This window comes from Vitis vinifera, chromosome 2 (assembly GCF_030704535.1).
Source record: "Vitis vinifera cultivar Pinot Noir 40024 chromosome 2, ASM3070453v1".
Classification (NCBI taxonomy): Eukaryota; Viridiplantae; Streptophyta; class Magnoliopsida; order Vitales; family Vitaceae; genus Vitis; species Vitis vinifera.
The window spans coordinates 852,456-872,994 of record NC_081806.1 but is presented as its reverse complement, the minus strand read 5'-3'; the positions used below and the strand labels follow the sequence as shown (position 1 = coordinate 872,994).

The window sequence follows — 20,539 nt, the reverse complement described above, 5'->3', positions numbered from 1 at the left end:
TGCAGAAAAATGCAAACTCAATGAATACTCACAAAATAAACCAAAGGGGGTTCGAAATTTCTATGAAACCTTCAGAAAAATAGATGAACCATGAAGTGATATAAATGTGTCATCTTTCTATCCTTCCACCGTGAAATTGACCAAAATTAACTCTTACTAGAACCAAAATCAAAAGTACATCTTCCGGAACTTGCAAATTCTTTCTAAATCCCCAGATTGGGTAATGATGAAACAATTTGGTGAGTCTGATATGGCCGGTTAATTCCTATTGGATCCAACGATAAGAAAAAAATTCAATCAAGGCTTCTTGCCAACAGGACCTGCTTCCTGTTGATTCTGGTCAGCTAGAGAGAACTTTTTCACTTTCTGCAGAGAAATTAGCAAAGGGAAGAATAAAGCCAAGGAATCGATTTCAAATACAATAAAGGGAAATCACAAAAAAACAGCAGTATATATATGAGCAAGCAAGAAGGAGGATCATAGATGGCTAGTAAACAAAATGAACAACTGCAAGATTAACTTATAGGTCTTAAAAAATCAATTCCAAAATTATCATTTGCACTTCTGATACATATGTTTGATTAATTACATTGCAAGCATCTTGGGTGGAATTCACAAACTCAAAGCCACTGTTGACTCAGAGGGATGACCATCAAAGAATTATGCCCAATCAGTTATCGAGTGCTCAAAACTACAAAATCAGAATCTCACAAAAGGCAAATTACCAGTTTTCAGTCTACTATCCAGAATCTCACAAACAACTAAGAGCACTAAAATCCATAACTACATTATTTGGAGCCATTCCTGAACTATGATTAATTACATTGCAAGCATCTTGGGTGGAATTCACAAACTCAAAGCCACTGTTGACTCAGGGGGATGACCATCAAAGAATTATGCCCAATCAGTTATCGAATGCTCAAAACTACAAAATCAGAATCTCACAAAAGGCAAATTACCAGTTTTCAGTCTACTATCCAGAATCTCACAAACAACTAAGACCACTAAAATCTATAACTACATTATTTGGAGCCATTCCTGAACTATGGATATATTTAGGGGAGCAAGGGGTTGAATAAGGATGGTGCAAATGAGTAGCATCTTTTAGAATGAAATGAAATAAAACCACTACCAGGAAGGAAGAAGGTGAATTAGATACTTTTTATTCTTATAATCAAGCTGCATTGTGAGAACTAAGAAGCACCGGTGAAAGAAAAATGATTAACTATAAGGAAGAAAACATAATTGACTTGTTTGGTAGTAAAAATGAGTAAGTCTTTTCAATGTTTGGTAACTTGGAAAATTGAAAATTCCATTAAAAAAAACAGAGTAACATATTTTCAAAAAAACTGTATCCAAAACATTTCCTGCAAAATCAATCAATTTTAGCAAAATATTAAGCTATTGCTTTTCATGTTTGAAAAAATACAAACACTTTTAACATAGAATATAATCCAAAAACAAACAAGATGAGATTCATACAGATCACCAATAACTGAAGGTCAGGATCCTAATGAACAAGCAATATCATATACCTTTCAGTATCAAATACTTCATAAAATATAAAATGCAGGATGAGAAGATAACTGCTTTCAACTCTCTACATTCTCATTACAGTCACACAGAACATATGGTTAGTACTCCAACCTTCAAATTTTCCAATTATCAACAAAACTCTTTACAATTAGCACCTAGCCACAAATATGTCAAAAAAAGCATAATTCCATCTCAATCTCAATGTTTCTTAGACTTTCGATCACACAAAGCCAGAAAAAATCGAATCTATGGCTAAAATCAATTTTCAATTTTAGAATCGAACACAGAAAACCACAACCAAAGAAATGAAGATCAAAAGATTATCAAATTCAGAGAATTGATCAAAGATAGAGACCGGTGGTTGGATCAGTAGAAGATACCTTGTTGAGAACGCAATCGCGCAAGCCCTGCAAGAATCGGAGGCATTTGTCTTGATCGAAGGCGGACTCTGTAACGCAGTTGAGCAGATTCAGGGCCTCCTGTCCGCACACGGCCTGAGCTCGAGGAGGTTCACCCATGGCTTTCTTCGCCGATAAACTTAGGGTTTTCAGAATCGTAGAAGAACCCTAGATGCTAGAAATGAAATGAACTGAAACGTGGATTTCTCTCTCCCGTGAATACAACTATTTAATCTCTTTCTCCTGTGTGCGCTGCTGGTTTCCAGAAGAACCGAAGCGCAATCTGGTAAATGGAAGTCAAGAAATGTTTCACGGTTTCACCTTCTCCCCGTGTGCGCTGTCAGTTTCTCAAGGAAAATATATAGATTTTTTTATTTTGTTTAATTTTTATAAATATTAATAATATATATTTGATAATTCAAAAATAAAAAATAAAAATATTATATAATAAAAAGTGAAAGATTATTGGGTGTTAATTTTTTATTTTAAGTTTTAATTATAATGTGTTTAATAAAAAAATTGTATTTTTACATTTTTTTTAGTATTATTATGTTTTAAAATAGCAAGTAAAAACAAACTACTATGGATTATCGATAATTTTTATTTTCAAAAAAAAATTAATTCAAACAAGTGTTTTCAAATAATTAATTCATACCCGAAACCATATGGTATATGATGCGTAAGTAAGCTTTTATTTTTTTTATATTTTTTATTTTTTTTATATTTTAACTCTATTTGGATTAACTTTTAAGAAGTAAAAACACTTTCTTTTTTCAACTAAGGACTTTTAGATTATGTATAGTTGATTAATTTTATTAAAAGAGCTTAGGACTTGAACATTAGTTCTTGATGGCAAGGTCAAAGATCAATTCAATCTTATTAATTTCGATTATTTTTATGTTTAGTCATAAGTCCAACTTTTGAATTTAGTTCCATAGGGAAGTCCAAAGCGGGGAAGATCCTTTGTTCAGGTCATATCCATTCCTAGTCATGGGTAAAAAGGAGAAAAAACTTAATATAAAAATTTGAAAAATATTATTTCTTGTAAGAGTTCTATTTTTATTTATTCAATTTGGTTTATATTTAATAACGTTTTTATAAATACTTGTTTTAAAATTATGACTTTGACTTCAATATTTTCTTCTAAATAAAAATAAATAAAAATAGAAAGCTATCTAGAAAAGACCTTATATTTAATCTTAGTTACTTTGTATTCAAATTTTATAGCTTTATACTTTAGTTTTTTTATATGTTTATACCTCAATTTTATATGTTTTGACTCTTGTTGTTTAAATTTTACCATAAATCTTGAATGACCTAAATCAAAAGTCCAACATGTTCCAAATCAATGTCATAGATTTTTTCAACCAAATTCAAATTTGATAACCTTAATTTAGGTCATAATTTGAAGGGTTATTTGATTAAAAGGGCTATTGAAACTGGTTTTGAAAATTTAACCCTTTATTTTTTTTTTTGGTCATATTTTAACAAAAATACTCTCGTTTTTTCTTGTAAAATAACTCTTATCTTTTAAAACTACGTGAAAAATACTTGAAATAATTGAAGGTATTTATGTAAAAAAAAAAATGAGTTTATCTTAAGCATAAATACAAAATGGGTCAAATTCACATATATAAAATTTATTTCAATCTTTTTAACTAATTAATTCTAATTTGGAATATCAAGGGTATGTTTGGTTCCATTTTGTCATGACAGTGTTGCATTTCACTAAATATAGATACCAAATCCCCATCAGTAAAACTGAAAATTTTTGTATCCTCCCATTATAAAGCAGAATTTGACTTGTTCAAGAAACCTCCAACACAAACACAAGAACCATATACACCAATGTTTGTGAATAAAGCGCTTCTGGTTTTCTATTCAGGCTTGTGTTGAAGGGCACCAAATCCCTCCTTCAACCCCCACAAGGCACCAAAAGAAAGAGGAAAAAAAATCTGGCCAAAATGCATCTCGTCAGCTTCCTCATGTTGGCGGCTGTGGCCTGTTTTATGACTGCACCGGCGGCTGCCTTCAGCCACATTGTTGGAGGAAGCTTCGGCTGGAGCACCCCTGGGAACCTCTCCTTCTACGAAGATTGGGCTAAGCCCAGGACCTTCGGCGTTGGCGACAAACTTGGTAAGTCCCCCAGCCCTTTTGTCCGCTCTTGTCTTTAATAATAAGTTCAACTATCAATTACCCAAGAAATTTAGGCGGTAAGGAACGGCCCAATTATGCATATCAAATCTATAGCAGATATTTAAATATGGATGATTTTGCTGAGAGAGGAGGGAAATGCAGTGTTTCCTTTCAGGACGGGGGTGCACAGTGTGGTACAGGTTAGCGAGGAAGAGTTCAAAAATTGCACGCAGAATGACGCGATCGACATGTTTTATAGCGGGCCAACAATTATTGAACTCCCAAAGACAGGGACCTTTTACTACTACTGTGGCGTCGGGACACACTGCGAAGCAGGCCAAAAGGTCAAGGTCACGGTGGTGAACGCCGAGGGCTCAGCTGGCACCCCTATCACACCTAATGCCTCGGTGCCAGCTCCTGCCGATCACAAGTCCTCCGCAAAGGAAGGTTGTGACGTTGGTATGGTTTCAGGAATGCTGGTTTTGCTGCTTTGGGTATTCATATGAAGTGAGTTGTCTAAGCGTACGTAAGAAACATTCAGCCTCGTGAATTGTTTTGTAATTCATCCACTTTGGGCTGTATTTTTGTTTACCAATTTCCAACTATTTTTAGAATTTTGTGATGAAATGAGGTTGGTATACACATGTTTATTGTCCTTTTTTTTTGTGATTTTTGTGAGTGCTGATATATTAGAATGTCCATTTTTCTTCACAAACTAATAAGGCGAGTTGTGTTGGAAGCTATCACTTCATCTCTCATGTGGGATTGCATCTTGGGCCTTAATTACAAGCCCACCAGCCCAACAAACATGGTTCCACATACTTACTTGAAGATTTAGGTGGTATTTGTTTTTTTTTATTTTTAACTTTAAATAGAACTTTAATGCTTAATATCATTAATTATTAATTTGTTTATTTTTATAATATTTTATTTTTATTAAATATTAAAAAATTAAAAAAAATTAATATATTACTTTTTCCATTAAGAAAAAAATAAGTATTTTGACTTTTTCTATTCAATAAAAAATTTATAATAAATCATAAAAAAAAATAAAAAAACAAATTATTTTTAATAAAAAACTTAAAAAAAAATTATAATTAAACTTAAAATTACATTTTAAATTTCAAAACTAGGGCTAGTTGAAATCGGAAAATCGATGAATCATAATTTGTTTCCTGATTAATAAAATTGGAATGAAATCGATATTTTTGATATTTGATGAATGTTTTTTATATTTATTATTATGATATATTTTATAAACTTTATGTGGAGTTAAAAAAATTTAAACGAATTTAAAAATCAATTAAACTTAAATCCAAACAAACTTTGATCTAACCAAAGTTGATTTCACTCTTACTTCCTTCTACATCAATCTATCCATAACTTTTTTACGAAGGAAAGTGAAGAAACAGGACCAAGGCATATGAATAAGTGGGAATCCCACAAGGAGTGCGTGCTGAGTAGTGGTGTAGGTGTGGGCTACCAAATAAATACTGAGAGGGCCGAAGTCATGATATTTACGAAGGAAAAAAAAAAAACAGAGTGGATGGTTGATATAAATCAGCACAAGGAGAGGAGATCTCCAGCATTGGTCCCATCACTCTCTTGTCGGTATGTGAAAAGGGACAGGAAGAGGGCCTGCCTGCCCTCTCTCACACCCACACACTCCATCACTACCCCATTTCCATGCTCACTATTTCCCCCTCATTTCCCCCCTCTAGTAGGAAGCAGGAACCATTATGTTTTTGTTTATATTTCCCCATACCCATTTCACGTGACCACCTCCCTCCCACACCCTCCTTCATTGCATTATTATCATCATATTTGGTGGAACATCCATTTTATTTTATTTTTAAAATAATATAAATTTCCTTTTTTTTTTGGGCGGGGGGTGGTGGGGGATGGGGGTCATACCGTCATGGTCACGGTCTTTCCAGCTGCAGCGGTGAGTAGGGGACCCGGGAGTCTAGTTGCAGTGGACCCAGTGATGGAAGACCGTTAACCTGACACACGTGTACGGCCATGGTTTCTTCTGATTACAAACAAAGATTTCGCACTGTTGCTTCCCTTTCAATGTATCTGTAAAGATTTTGGAGCCGTGTCTTTATTTATTTTTTTATTTTCCTCTCATTTCCCAATCGCCTTCTTGTCTCTGTTTCAGACTGTCGTACTATATTTAATACCAGGTGGTAGAACTTGGAAGACTACAAGTTGATTCCTCTGTCTTTTCAAATCAAATCCATTTATTTTTCATAATGTAAATTTGGTGGAATTGTGTGATATCGAAAGTTCTCTCTTAGAATTTGGTTAATTTAACAACTTAATATCAGTTATGAATTAAGTATCATAACTTAAAACCCATCACTTAACTCTCAATTTAAATAATTTAAAATTTTTAAATTATTAAATGTAACATTTGCAACCTTGCTAACTTTCGGTAACATACAAATTTTTTCAACTCATCATGTTGAAATTAATTTATCAAACATATTGTCAACTTTTTATTAAGGTTTTTAAATTAATTTATCAAATATTTTCATCTAGTAAATTTATGTTTGTTATGAGAAAGGTTGAACATGCCATGCAAAATAAGAAACAAAAATCATACTCAGAAATCAATTTAAAAAAAGAAAAAGAAAAACACCCAACTGGGCTTTGAAGAGAACAAAAAGGTGTCTACTCAGATAACCAAGCCTTCCAAAGAACAATTGGTCAGAACAGTGTGAAGACAAAGATTAAGATCCCAAAGTATCCACACAATTAAGACTCTTCTGATATTGAGCACACTTCACAGCAACACTCATATGCAAATTGCAAGAGAAGAAGTAGCACCCTTGTACACGCATATACATATATACAGACTCAAAGCAGTGATTCAATGTGGGGGACCCTTAAAAAAAGTGGAAAAAAAAATTGTGAGAAATGAGAAGAATAAAAGGACCCTGTTGGCGGACCCAGTTGGCCTTGCAAGTAGGCCTGTGGCCAGTGCTTCCTCAACTTTTATTATGAAGGCCTGCTGCAAACGGGGGCAGTCCCTTATCGCCCAAGATCTACCCAGAAAGCGACATCTCTTCTGGCCTTTGTCATGTGAAATTTCGGCTATTAGAAACCACGGCTGAAGTTCACCCAGATGGGAGGGTGGAAATGACCTGGAAAAGCCCTGGAAATTTCACTGGACTCAACCCCATTTTGAGGAGGACCACGCTGTTGGCCAAGTATGTTTTTTGTATGTGATGTGGCAGATTGATTTATTAAGTCCCTTGGCGTTTTTTATAGCAGGTGTTGTTTTGGCTTTTGCATGAAGGTTATGGAATGAGCTGAGAAAATCTGATGTTGCTGCAGAGATGCATTAAGGGTATTGGATTGCCAAAATCTGGTGTCATCTTTTTATGGGCCCCCAGTATAATATGCACTTCTTTTTATAAAAATTTCCAAAAATCAGAAACAAATTTCAATATACACTTCTTTAAAACCCCTCTTTCATAAACAAAATTCTCCAAGTAAGAAAATAGTTTTCATTATTGTTTCCAAATCCAAACCAGGCATAGGAAACTTAATCCAGAAGACAGTTAGAGATGCTTACAAATTTGGATGCATGTGGGAAGCTGAAACAGCAAAATATGGAGGTGGGAGTGTCCATAAATTTGGATGAGTGTTGGGTTCGCATCACCGATCCTCTAAAATGATGGGAAAGCTGCAGAATCCATATATAGAAAAGGCCCCACTCACAAATAGTCCTTTATGTATGGCCCAAATTGATGCACTTTGATTAACAAAATTTTACCCACAGACAAACATACGAGAAGGGTCCCAGAAGTAGAGAAAAGCCCTTAATCTCCCTATTTCCTACCATCATTTTGTGTGTGCAAATTGCAAACCAATGAATGGTCTCAAGACACAATAATTGCTCCTTTTTTTCAAGATCCTGCTTCCTTGCTGTATTTTTTTTTCCCTTTTTTCCTTTTTTTTTTTGCTATCTTTCCTTAAAAAAATGAAATAGCTAAAATTCTCTCTGAGGTTTCAATATTCTTGTGTGGGACTCACACTGCATTTTCAGAGCTGTGGTTCTGGTAGAAAGTCAAAACTGATTCGTGGGATATTAGACCAGAAAGTCTTCAAGCCAGCTTCCCCAAAAAACGTAAGCTTGTTTGCTACCTCATTTCCTCTTTGGAAATATGATCAACTTCTCTGTAACTTCAAGTATATTGAGTAGACTAAACAGGAAATATCACACGTTATCATATTCTTTGCAACTTCAAGTATCTTGAATAGACTAAACAGGGGACATCAAATCGGAAAATGCACCTTGTATTATCAATTTTAGCGCCAATTTTGCTACATTGGCAAGTGACAGTTAATGAAATGCTAGCGACGCAGGTGCTAGCCATTTTCTGTGTCTCAAAATGGCTGGATGCTAGTGGGAAAAAAGAAAAAGAAAAAGTTGTGAGTGTAGTATAGACACGCCAAACTCCAATGCCAGCCGCCCAAATCCGTTTTTACCCACCGCATCATCTGGGCTATTCTTAGCATTCGAAAATGAAAAATCCATTTCAGCCTTTTTGGATATATTCAAGAGTATATGTGTTTTGAATTTTCATGTCACGTGCATTTAACAATTGTAACCAAAATTCCAAAAAGTTAAAAAAACAATTAAAAAAAAAGGGGGTGGGGGAGAGGCAGAAGCCGATAAACGAACCCATCACCGTTACTTTGACGGACATTAAAAATCAATATTAAAAAATATCTATTATATATGATATGATAAATAAAAAGCAAAAAGAAAAAAAAAATACAGCCGATTTTTTTTGCCTGCCGGAACAAAATCTGCCGAGGAATTGGAAAAGCGGGCATGGAGATCTTTCATTGAACTTGTATGAATGAAGATTTTATCATTTTAAAGCGCGACGAGAGGGTCGGAGACGAATAAATCGCCGATGTCTTGAAAATACTCATCAACGGGACTCGTCGGGAATCTGAATCCGAAATCTTCACTCGATTTAAGGAAGATATCGCTGCAGTCTTCTCTCAATATGCTGTCTAGAAGATTCGTCTCGCCGAAAAACTCTGGTACTGAACTTTGGAAATCGAAGGCATCGTTAACAAATAGTGTGTCAAATTCCGAAACATCCAAAAAGTTATCCGATACGCCTGTGTCGTTTCCGATAATTCGGGGTAGTTCAGTGCTTCGGGTTTGTTTCGGGGTTTCGGGGATGGGTCCTTGTGACTCGGCTTCTTCGTTGATATATCGGAGAACCGAGGTCGGAGAGCAGAGATTGTTGTGAGACTCTTCGCCGGAGCTGGAGCACGTCACCGTCACCGGCTCTATTTTTGGCTTGGTCACCGCGGGGGGTGAAGCGAAGTTGGTGAGCGCGTCGGGTCCACGCAGCTGAATCGCTGCGTTGTCGTACACCATGGCGGCCTCCTCCGCCGTATCATAGGTACCTAACCACAGCCGTACACGTCGCAGAGGATCTCTGATTTCAGCCGCCCATTTCCCCCAAGGACGTTGCCGAACGCCGCGAAACTTTTTACCCGTCGACGGCTTCGCCAGCTGCCGGACAGCCTGAGCTTCACCTTTTCCGGTGGACTTCTTCCTGCCATTTCTCGCCGATCTGCTTCTCCAAACAGTGGTGCCGTCGCTGTTCTCTCCTGAACATGACTGAATAGTGATCTCGTTAACGAACTTCTTCACACGCTGACGCGCGAAAAGCTCACCCTCTTCGTCGCTGGAAGAGTCCGTCGCGTCACCGTCAGTGACGGAAATCCGTACAATTCTGGGCCCATCAGCATTCATACTCCTGCCGGTGAATTTCTCCGACGAGGTTGTCAGCAGCTTAGTACGCTTGCGGTGCTCGCTGTACTTGATTGGGGACAACATGTTTCGGGAGATTTCTCAGATTCCCTCCGTTAGCATTGAAAGCAGAGGATGAAAGGGAAAGGGAGAGAGAAGGAGGGTGTAAAAATAGAGAACGGAGAAAAAGCAGAGATTCCTCTGAGAATAGAGAGGCACGGAGAATAAAGAGATAAAGAAAGCTGAGGAAAGAACACACGTTAAAGGGAAGCTTGAAACGCAGATAAACCTGCCATTAATGGATTGAAAACCCACAAAAAGCCATTAAAGCACCAGAAATTTCACGGAAAGTCACCAAAAAAGAAGAGAGAGAGAGTGATAGCCCTATAGATTCAGAGAGGGTGTAAACCGAACAAGTGACGGCAACCCAGTTGATATAGCACAAACGGTACGGAAAGCAACCGGATATGGTAGAAAGATAAATCCCGGAGCTTGTGTGGTATAGAAAGAAAAAGTAGAAATTTCCGGGAAAAGTTGCAGAAGAAAAAAAAAAAGAAACAGAAAAGAGACACTGTAGCAGCCCCTTTAAGAGTAAAGGAAAGGGAAGAAGAATAAATGTCGCAAAGCACCCAAGTTGGACACACGAAGCTCAGGACTTGCCCCTTCCGGTAATCTTCGAATGTACGTACTATTTTCCGTTATTTTCTCGGCCAGTTTCCGGGAAAATCAGACAGAAAACAGAGAGAACAATAGCTATGGAGACTCTGGACAACGGCTCTAGAGATGCACAAATGCTTTGGACTTAGCCAGTTGCTGTTTTATAGGATCCACCAGCCAAAAGCGCCAAAACCCGTTAAACCATTATTATCATTATTATTATTATTATTATTATTTCTTTTAAGTACATTTTCCAAATAATAAATATCTTAATAAAAATTGTTTATACGGAAACATGTCATCCCGGCGGTGACCGGCTCTTCTTCAGATTCCGGCCACTTTTTGGAGATATTTCACGAGCCGCCGCATCTGATGGGGACGTATGATTTCGACACGTGGTGATTCTGGTCCGATAAAAGTGACGATCCAATGGGAGAGACGAGTTCGTGCTGACTCAGCCAAAGATTTATTCTTGGAATCAGGGATTCAGGTCACGTGAGACCGGTTCTGTTATTTTTAAAATTTTAATTAATAAAATGAAAATTAACTCAGTCAAATCACTGTTATCAGTCTTGCTTTGACCAAAAAGATTAACCGCCTGTAATTACGTTCACTGCCCATTAATTACTTCTTAATGACGCTTTATCCTTCGGTTTTCGGCTTGGCGGTGAGGGTGTTTCCGCCATTTCAATGGCTTTAAAGACTGTTAGTTTTGCTTCACAAGTGTGCTCCCTCTGGCCCATTAATTTTTTTTTACTTTACTGCTTCGTTTCTTAAATCTTACACGTAAGATTGACGTGGCAGCACCCATAAAAATAATCTAAAGAGTTATGATTTAGTTTTGTTGGAATTTCGTACCAAAGGCTTTGGATCATTTCATTGTAAGGAAAAATAACAATTTATAATAAATTTATTTAAAAATTTATATATCTGCGCATTCTTCATCTATTTAAAAAAATAAAAATAAAAATAATATATATATTATGTTTAATGGAGATGGAGTTAAATCATAACTCTTAGAAGCAGTTATTCGGTGGGTGAGAGAGCACACTGATGTATCTTCACTGGAATTAATCACCTCTTGCCACGTACAAACACATCAAATCACCGTCGTATGATCTCTGTTACACCGTACATTTCCATACACGTGGCGTGAAGTTGAAGCCTTGATCTGCCATTTCCAGGTGTAGTTTGCGCAGCAGGAGATTGTGGCCATGTTGATGAGGAGAGTAGCGCATCATAAAGACGGTGTGCTTGCTCCTCTGGTGAAACGTACCAGGTTTTAAATGGTCACGTGACCTACAGCTTTGAAAGCCTTTATTATATTATTTTTATTTCCACAAGCAGAAATTATATTTCTTTTCCTTTTTCTAAATCAAAATTTTACAACTTATTTATTATTTTGAGCCAATGGCATTCAATTATATTTTCAGTGGTTGGCCAAACTTTTACTTAGAGTCAGTGTGTGAAATTAATATCCTCATTATTTTAAAAGTAAAAAAAAAAGAAAAAGAGAGAGAATGGATTTTATTCTGAAAAATAATTAAAAAATTAAATTAAATTCTTTAGATTAAAAGCTAAAAGAAAAAGTTATAACTATGGTAAAATTAATTTTTTTTCTTATTAAACTAAAAATAAATTTTCAAAAATATTTATTTATTTTTAAAAAATCACTATTCACATTTAAAAGTTAAACTTCCTTTATTTTTACGGATCCTTACAATTTAACAATATGCGCAGGTGTTAAAAATTAATAACTGCAGTCATATTCCTTTAAAAATCCATCTAAATTTGGTCTTTACCATTATTAAATTTCAGGCTTTTAATTATGGGTCCTGTCAGAAACCATGTTCTCTTCTTTCCCACATCTCAACTCCCCCACTTGAGACTGAAGATACCAAAACGCCCTCCCAGCAAATGTTTAGAACCGAAATCGAGCAGGGGTGATTTAGTAATTTTAACTATAAATGGGCCATGTATGAGTATGATGGGCCGACCCATGTTTGTTTGGTTGCTTGGGCTTCAAGCGTGAGATCCGAACATCCCATCAGACAACGCAGCCGTCCGGCGTGTTTTTCTTTTCCCGCGGATATTAAACTTTATATAAAGGGGTTTCGCTACAATGACTACATGGTGTTGGGGATTTCCATGCTACCATTCTGTAAATGGAGCGTGCTCAGTCTTTGGTGGTGTGTAGGTGTGTGTGTATATATATATATATAAAGCACTATTAAATATTATTTAAATAAAATAAAAGTACTTACCCCAAATTTGTGGAGTCAATCTAATGATTTTTTAAATACATATAATTTATAAAATATTTTAATTATGTCTACACTACTCAATATATTAACAAAATATTCTAAATAATAAATTAAAAAATCATTTTAATGAAAAAAATGATAAAATTATTAAGAATAAAGTCTAAAAAGCACTTTTTTTTAGGATTATGATCTATAAATAATGATGATCCCTTTGGCAATTTTATAAACATACGAGACTGATCCAAAAAAACATTAATTGAAAAATAGCATAATATAAACAAAATTAGGAAGTTTCCACTTGACCCCAACCTTCCAAAACCAACCAAGCAGGCGCTTATTGGGAATTGCTTATTTGCACGTTGATTTGGGTGAGTTAGTGTTATTGGGTAGGTACGATTTGGCTTATTTGGGAAAAAGGCACTTACATCCATGGTTCTGGAATTGGGTCTTAGGTGTCAATGAATGATTGGTTGTTGAGCTCTCAACATCAACGGTAGATAAGGGAAAATGAAAGAAGGAAAATCTAGAAAGTCTAAAAATCTTAAGTGAAAACACTCCAATCATTTGCCGATTTGTCGTATAATCTATAATCAAACTTTGGATTATGCCTCAATGGCTAGTGCTTAGACACTTCCACAATGTAGACAGCTACATTCTTTTGGTCATTTTCTTGGGTCATTAAGAGAGAAAATCAACAATTTTATAATTCTAGTGAGAAAGAATTGTGGGCATAATGAACCCAAATTTGGCTTATACGACGCTGAACTTTGATAATCATCTGATTAGATTTGTCTGAATTTGTACCCAGCTGTTTTGGAACCATTTAAATGTATAAAATCCAAATTTATCAAACAAAAAGAACGGTGGTTTTTGTTTTTTATTTCAAGCTTCGGTCCAATTTCAAATTTGAATAGAAATATTATATATATATATATATATATATATATATATATATATAATATAATATAAAAAATAAAAAAGAAGAAAAAAAGGGGTAATTGACCTGCTATAAAGTCAATCACATTTTTTTACAATAATGAGAGTTTAAAAGTCAATTTTTTTTTTTTTTGAATTTAATAAGGTTACATTTGATCTTAGAAAAATATTTAAAAAAAATAAAAAAAACATTTTTCTCCTATTTAATTTCATAGTAGCAAAACCCGAAAAAAAAATATAAATGAAATAAATTTAAAAATATATATAAAAGCAATTCATTAATTTAATTTTTCTTTTATTTGTTTTCTTTCAAAATTTTCGAGAACCAAACTGTTCTACTAAAATGTGGGGAATGTGTTTCATAATAATTATTATTTTTTTAATATCACATAAGTTCAATTAAAAATACAAAATTATTCCAAGTTGAATTAACTGCACTACCCATCATTAATCATATAGCAATAAAACTATTCTTTACTTTGACCAATAAAAATCTTGAGATTAGAGAAATTCAAAGGAAGAGTCATGACTCCATTGAAGGCATGGAGAAATGTGAGTGAAGATCCAAGGTGGGTATGTGTAACGGGAAAGACAAAATTAAAGCTGTTCAAATTCTTGGACTCTGCCCCCACCACCCCGTTTATAATTTATGTGTAAAAAACCATAAACAAAAGACAAGTGAAGAAGCACATTGGATTCGACAAACCTCCTTATAACTTATAACTTATTGCCAACACCCGTATTTATTTATTTTTTATTTTTTTATTTATATATATTTTTTGTTTGGCCTTTCAAATTTCGAAATTTCTAGGGGGGTTTTCTATTGTAAGTTGCGTGATTAGATTGTCGTCTTTACAGAGATACAAGTCAATCAACATCGTCTCCTAGAATGCCCTCTTTGAGCCACCAAATGGAGAGAAAATTTTGATTCATTTTCTTTATTTATTTTTTTGGACTCTTGTTGTGATCTTAAATCAGCTTGTTACAATGCTGGAATCGAGGCGCCCTCTTGAATTGAGGAATTAATTATTGCATAATCATAAGTCTATAATGTTTTAAGTACAAAACAAAGAGAAATTCTAGGCGCCTCTTGTGTCAAAGTTTTTGTAAATTTGTTACATTATTAGTCATCAAAATATCTCTAATTTCATCAAGAAATATATTAATATTAATAAATTTCTTTTTAAATTTTTTTAAAAAATAACTAAAAATATGAAAATATTATAAAATTTTAATAAAATTAATTAAATTAAGTTATTAAGTTATTTTAAATTATTAAATTGATTTACTGAACATTCACCGGTGTTATATAACTGTTTGTAATTAAAATAAAATTTAAAGAATTAAAAGTAAATTCTAAAGTATTAATATGTGTCAAGTGTTACAAAATTTGAGAAATATTATTAATTTATTAAAAATAAATTTAAGTTTTTAAAGCACTGATAGTTGTAAATGAATATCGCATGCCTCTTTACCAAAAAGGAGGGCCATTTCCCAAGATTTTGAAGCTTTATTTTGGTGTTTGTGAAGAATTTGGAAAAGACAAGAGCTCAGACTTTAATGGATTTTTAAGAAATTTGAAATTGGAAAGTAACTCCCATTACTAAATTTCAAGTTTCCTACTTCTCCTTTTTTTTTCCTTGTTTTTTCCCCTCTCACACCATCTAAAATGATTTTCATTTAATAAGATTTTCTAATGAAAATAATATAATTTAATAGAGGTGGTTGGACATGATTCGGATTGAAGTGTTTTCATTTGTACCAATTTTATTAGAATTCATGGTAATTTTAAAAAACGTTTTTAACCTAAAATATGTTTTTTTTTTTTAAGTAAAAGTTTATTTAATAATAATTAGAAAAAGTGTTTTTAATGTAAAAAACATATAAAATAATCACTTTTAGTGCTTAAAGTGTTTTTAGTGAAAATGTTTAAAAAAAAATCACCAATCAATTGTTTTTTTTAGAAAAACATAATAATTAATTTTTCAGGACTAAAAGTGATTTTTTAGGACTAAAAATGATTTTTTAGATGTTTAAAAGTGTTTCCTAAATTTTGTTAAACACTTCGATTTAAAAAAAATATATATATTTTTTAGGTTAAAAGTGCTTTATAAAATCATTATCAAATGATATGTGATTTTTCTAAAAACACTTTCATAAAAAATACTATCACTAAAAAGACTTTGAATAAAAACATTATGAAACAAACTCTAAAATTGACAAATTTTATAAAACACTTTTAAAAATACTAAAAATCTTTTATAGTATTAAAAATATTTTCGAAAAGTAATTCTTTTCAAAACACATTCACAGTAAATACTTCAATTAAAAAATATGTGAAATATATAATTGCAGTAAAAAATACTATTAATATTAATTTTATTAAAAATACATTTAAGAAAATTGAGTAAATCTTCAATTATAAATAATCTGCAATTTTGATAGTAATTTTTGTAATATATCATATCATATTTTAAAATTATTTATCAAATAGTTATTAAAAAACTTATTAAAATGTAAATAATATTGAAGAGTCGCACCATTTATTCTACATGTAAAGTAGAAGCTAATTTGGGGAAAAAAAATAAAAATTCAGCGGCTCTTTTTATTATTTAATAGCTGAGTGGTTGAGGTAAATCTCATTGAAACACTTACCGACCCGTACGGATTTGCCTCGAAATAGAGGACAGAAATTAACTGCTTGGTCCGGTGGGTCCCATGGTCCTCTCACCTTTCGAAATAGTGGGCGACCGGCAATGTTCGCACTTATTAACCTTTGACACGTGTGGTCCTCATGTGAGGCTGACGTGGCTTTTCATCAGAATGGAATTACGGTTTAGACCCTCTCGAGTTTTCTCCCTTCCATTTTTCTTTTAAAAAGATGTTTTAAATAGTATCTGAAACAAGCTGGTTATTATGCCCATTAATTTTTTTTTTGTTTGCGTTGGAGTTGACTTGGATTGCCCACCTAATCCATGCAATAGATGAGAAAATTGAATAGCAATTTTTAAAATTTTAAAATTATCCAAAATTTATTACCATAAAAAAAAAAAAAAATTTCAGATCATTTCCTAAAAAAGTCAAAATAAGAAAATAATACATTTTTCGAACACCTATGAAATTTTTTTTTTTCATATTTATAATTTAATTAATAAAACAATCAATTAAGATTTATTAAGTATTTCACAAAATAACCTAAAAGTCTTATTTTTAATCAATTTGAAATCTAAATATAAAAATAATTTTAAAAATATTTATGATATTTTCAATTATTTAAAAATTAATTGATTTATTTAAACAAAGTGATGAAGTCAACGAGAAAAAGACCCTCAAATTATGGGTTTAGGTAACAAGTATGAAACATGAGAGAATAAAGCCCTGGGAAGAATGTCATCAAACGCTTTGATGGGTTAGTTTACATCTCACTTGCCCACTATTATTTCAATTATTGGCTTAAATTATTATTTTTCACATGGCTTATAACTTTTTTTTATTTTTATTTTTAATGCTACTTACAATAATATATTATTAAAATATTGTTTGGTAGCGTTTGTGCAAGGATTAGAAATGATTTTTATAATGGTGGGAATTTGATAAGCTTTTTGAATTTAGAGAATTGGTTGGAGTGAATAATGGGTGATTTTTTAAAAATTATTTTTTAATATAAAATATTATTAAAAATACAATTAAATTATATTTTTGGTTTCATTTTTATCCAAACATTAAGGGATTCTAAAAAAATAATGGAAATAATATTATTAAATACATTTCGTGATTTTAAAAAGGGTTGAAAGCGTTTTTCGATAAGAATAATGATTAGATAAATTTTTTAAAATCATTTTGAAAAATATTTTTAGACTTGTATTTGATATTCACAAATATTATAAGTAATTTTAAAATTTTTAAAAATATATTCAAAATTTTGTCAAATATTTAATTTAAAAAAAATATTTATATATATATATATATATATATATTTAAAATAAAACCACCGCTAAACATAATTTTAAGTGGTTGTTCAATTTTTTTTAATATAATGTATTATAAAAAATACTATGATTTTTTTTTTAATATCAAAGAATTAAAAGATTTTTTTAGAACGTTTTGAAATATGAAAGGAATGAAAAATAAATAAATAAATAAAGTTATGAACCAAATTATTAATGATTAGAATACAAGTGAAGAATGATTAGAGAATCGTTTTTCATATAAATTAATTAAATAAATACATAAAACTTAGGACAAGTCCACCTCAGCAACTGCTCCATCCATGTGGCGACTCGATCACCTCATTCACCACTGAGATTTTTTGAGATTCTGGACATTGTCTTCAAAAATAGACAAATCTTCAAATTAAATTAGGGTCTATGTTACCTGATTTTCAGGGCCATGCCCCTTCCTCCACTCGTGTGCACGACTCCTTTGTCCCCTTAAAACTTTAGTATATAATTTTTACAATAAGGTTTACACATGAAATTATTTTTAAAAATTTGGGTTTGGAAGAAAAAAAAAAAGTTCAAATTAAATAGTCCAAATACAATGTTGCTAGCCATGGCAGGACATACGACACAGTGTCCCATACCCTAAAATAATAAAAATATAAATGAAGTGAAACACAACTAGACCTTATGTACATGTTTTCCTTCTTTAACTTTACGGGGAACAAGACTCCGGTATTATTGACTCCTTATTTTCCGGGGTTTCTGACTACTCACTTGGAAATGTAACGACATGTCATATAATTATTTTATAAATTAATAATTTTTCATCGGATTGAATTTAAGCTATTTGTTCCACATCATTATATTTTTTAATTCGTAGTTGCGATCTTCTTCGTATCTTGATTATATTTTTCAAATCCTCGATTATAGTTTTTTTATTTAATATCAAGGATGGACCGACCTCGGGTTTAATAGGTTGAACCTACTAAACCCGAGGATAATAAAATTAGATTCACATAACTTTTTACTAACTCATGGAATTAAAGTCAACAATGCTAGGTTTTCCAATTTTGATTATCTAGTTCTAACCATCTAATACAATTATTTAAATGAGGCCAGGTGTTGCCTCACAATTGGCCAGAAAGTGACACCTACCTACAAGTCATCCAATAACCAAGTCTGCAGAGTTATGGGCTTTGACTTTGAATATGAACATCAAGAAAGATACCAAAACTAAAATTTAGGGCCTTGATGGGAGGCGATGTGCCCCTTTTCAGTGTCCCAGATGGGGAAAAGGGCCATAAACATTGGGACATTGGCTTGAGGACAGGTAGATAGTGGTGGAAGTTGTGTATAGTGGGATACTGATGTGTGTTATACTCATTTAAAGAAACAAGGGCATCCCTAAAGTTTTAGGGTAGGTTTGAGGGTGTGCCCCATGTTTTCATGGCAAAAAAAATTTGCCTTTTGGGACTAAATTGGAGGGTTGGTGGAGTTATGGTCCATCCACCTGGTCTGATTCTGAAATCATTTTAATAAATGTTGTGAAGTACATACTCACCGGAGGATTCAACACATGAAAAGCCCACTATAGCGACATGGCAGGAGATTTATGGAGGTTACCTTCAAACTTTCAGAGGAGTTATAAGAGTTGTTATAATTGGAATGAGTAGGTTATTCTTGGAGAGGATGTTGGGTGCAACATCATTGATTTTATATCGGGATGAGTCATTCAAATGAACGGTAATAATTGTCGGAGTTATTATTAGAACGATGTTAGTTGTAATAGTATCATTTTTAGAACATGTCGGTAGGGCGTGAGGGTGAACGCAATAAAAATTTCGTATATTTTAGATATCAATTGATTTTCAGATGAGATAGTTAAAGTTAATGTAATACAATGAGAAAAAAAGTTTGGTGGAACAGTGGAGAAAATATTAAGAGTAAAGAAGAAAAAAAAGCATGAAAAATTAGGTTTTTTTTTTTTTTTGTGTGCTTCTTTAATGATTTTTTTTATATATATAAAATATAAAAAATGAAAGATAATATTTAAATCATTTTTATTTTTTTATTTCTTTATATTTTTCAGAATAAAACAAATAAGAAAATTGTGATATTTTTTTATTTTTGTTTTCTTTTTTTAATCGAGATTAGGAATTTTGGTTTTCTCTATATTATCAACCAAAAAATTTACTTTAAAGTTCAAAATATAAATCATATTATCAAATAAAACTTTCCGTAAAATATTATTAATTATTGATTTAACATGAATATCTATTTATAAATTTTAACTTCAATTATTAAAAATATTTTAACAATTAAAGAAAAATGAAATTTAAACAAATTGCTTGGATCTTCATGCTTGTTAACCCTAATATTTTTTAGTTCGTATTTCTCTAACCTAAATCTGAGTTTAATGGTTCAAACCTTAATCATATCATCTCTAATGTTTTTATTTCTTTTATTTTTTGATTTTTTTTAAATAACCAAATAGAAATAATGTCATAATCATCAAAACCTAAAATAAAATATGAGTAGTTTACAGAAGTTTGATTAGCTATTATTTATAATTTAAAATATTTTATTATATCATATTATCTCTCGTGATTAAAAATAATAATAAACACTATAAATAATTAAATAAGACTAAATTTTTTATAAAAATAACATAAACTATTAATATAAAGAGTAAATGTTTTATTTTTTTTCAATAACATTTAATTAAAAACAATTTTTACTTTTTAAAAATTCAAATTCTCAAGGGGTAAATTTTTTATTTTTTATTATTTTTTTTTAAGGTTTCTTCATTTATATTTGATTCCAAGAAATTATAAAGAAAAAAATTAAAATAAAAAATAGATTAAAATCCAATAAATTATT

The 20,539-nt window shown here is 32.2% G+C and overlaps 2 protein-coding genes across 2 annotated transcripts; one reads left to right on the top strand and one right to left on the bottom strand.

The window, feature by feature from the left end:
- Positions 1-3,754: 3,754 nt before the first annotated feature.
- LOC100267380 (umecyanin-like) lies at positions 3,755-4,813 on the top strand. The gene is made up of 2 exons (XM_002274068.4): positions 3,755-4,070; positions 4,233-4,813. Exons 1-2 carry the CDS (start codon positions 3,899-3,901, stop codon positions 4,574-4,576), a joined length of 516 nt encoding a protein of 171 aa, XP_002274104.1. The 5' UTR covers positions 3,755-3,898; the 3' UTR covers positions 4,577-4,813.
- Positions 4,814-8,790: 3,977 nt separating this feature from the next.
- On the bottom strand, positions 8,791-10,641 carry LOC100263984 (ethylene-responsive transcription factor CRF2). Its single transcript, XM_002271490.4, has one exon. It carries the CDS (start codon positions 9,946-9,948, stop codon positions 8,965-8,967), a length of 984 nt encoding a protein of 327 aa, XP_002271526.1. The 5' UTR covers positions 9,949-10,641; the 3' UTR covers positions 8,791-8,964.
- Between the last annotated feature and the right edge of the window lie 9,898 nt (positions 10,642-20,539).

Bases quoted from the DNA above. Each gene is read 5' to 3' on its own strand.
- LOC100267380 (XM_002274068.4), top strand. From the start codon at position 3,899: ATGCATCTCGTCAGCTTCCTCATGTTGGCGGCTGTGGCCTGTTTTATG. The intron at 4,071-4,232 runs GTAAGTCCCCCA...AGGGAAATGCAG, and splicing joins CGGCGTTGGCGACAAACTTG to TGTTTCCTTTCAGGACGGGG.
- LOC100263984 (XM_002271490.4), bottom strand. From the start codon at position 9,948: ATGTTGTCCCCAATCAAGTACAGCGAGCACCGCAAGCGTACTAAGCTG.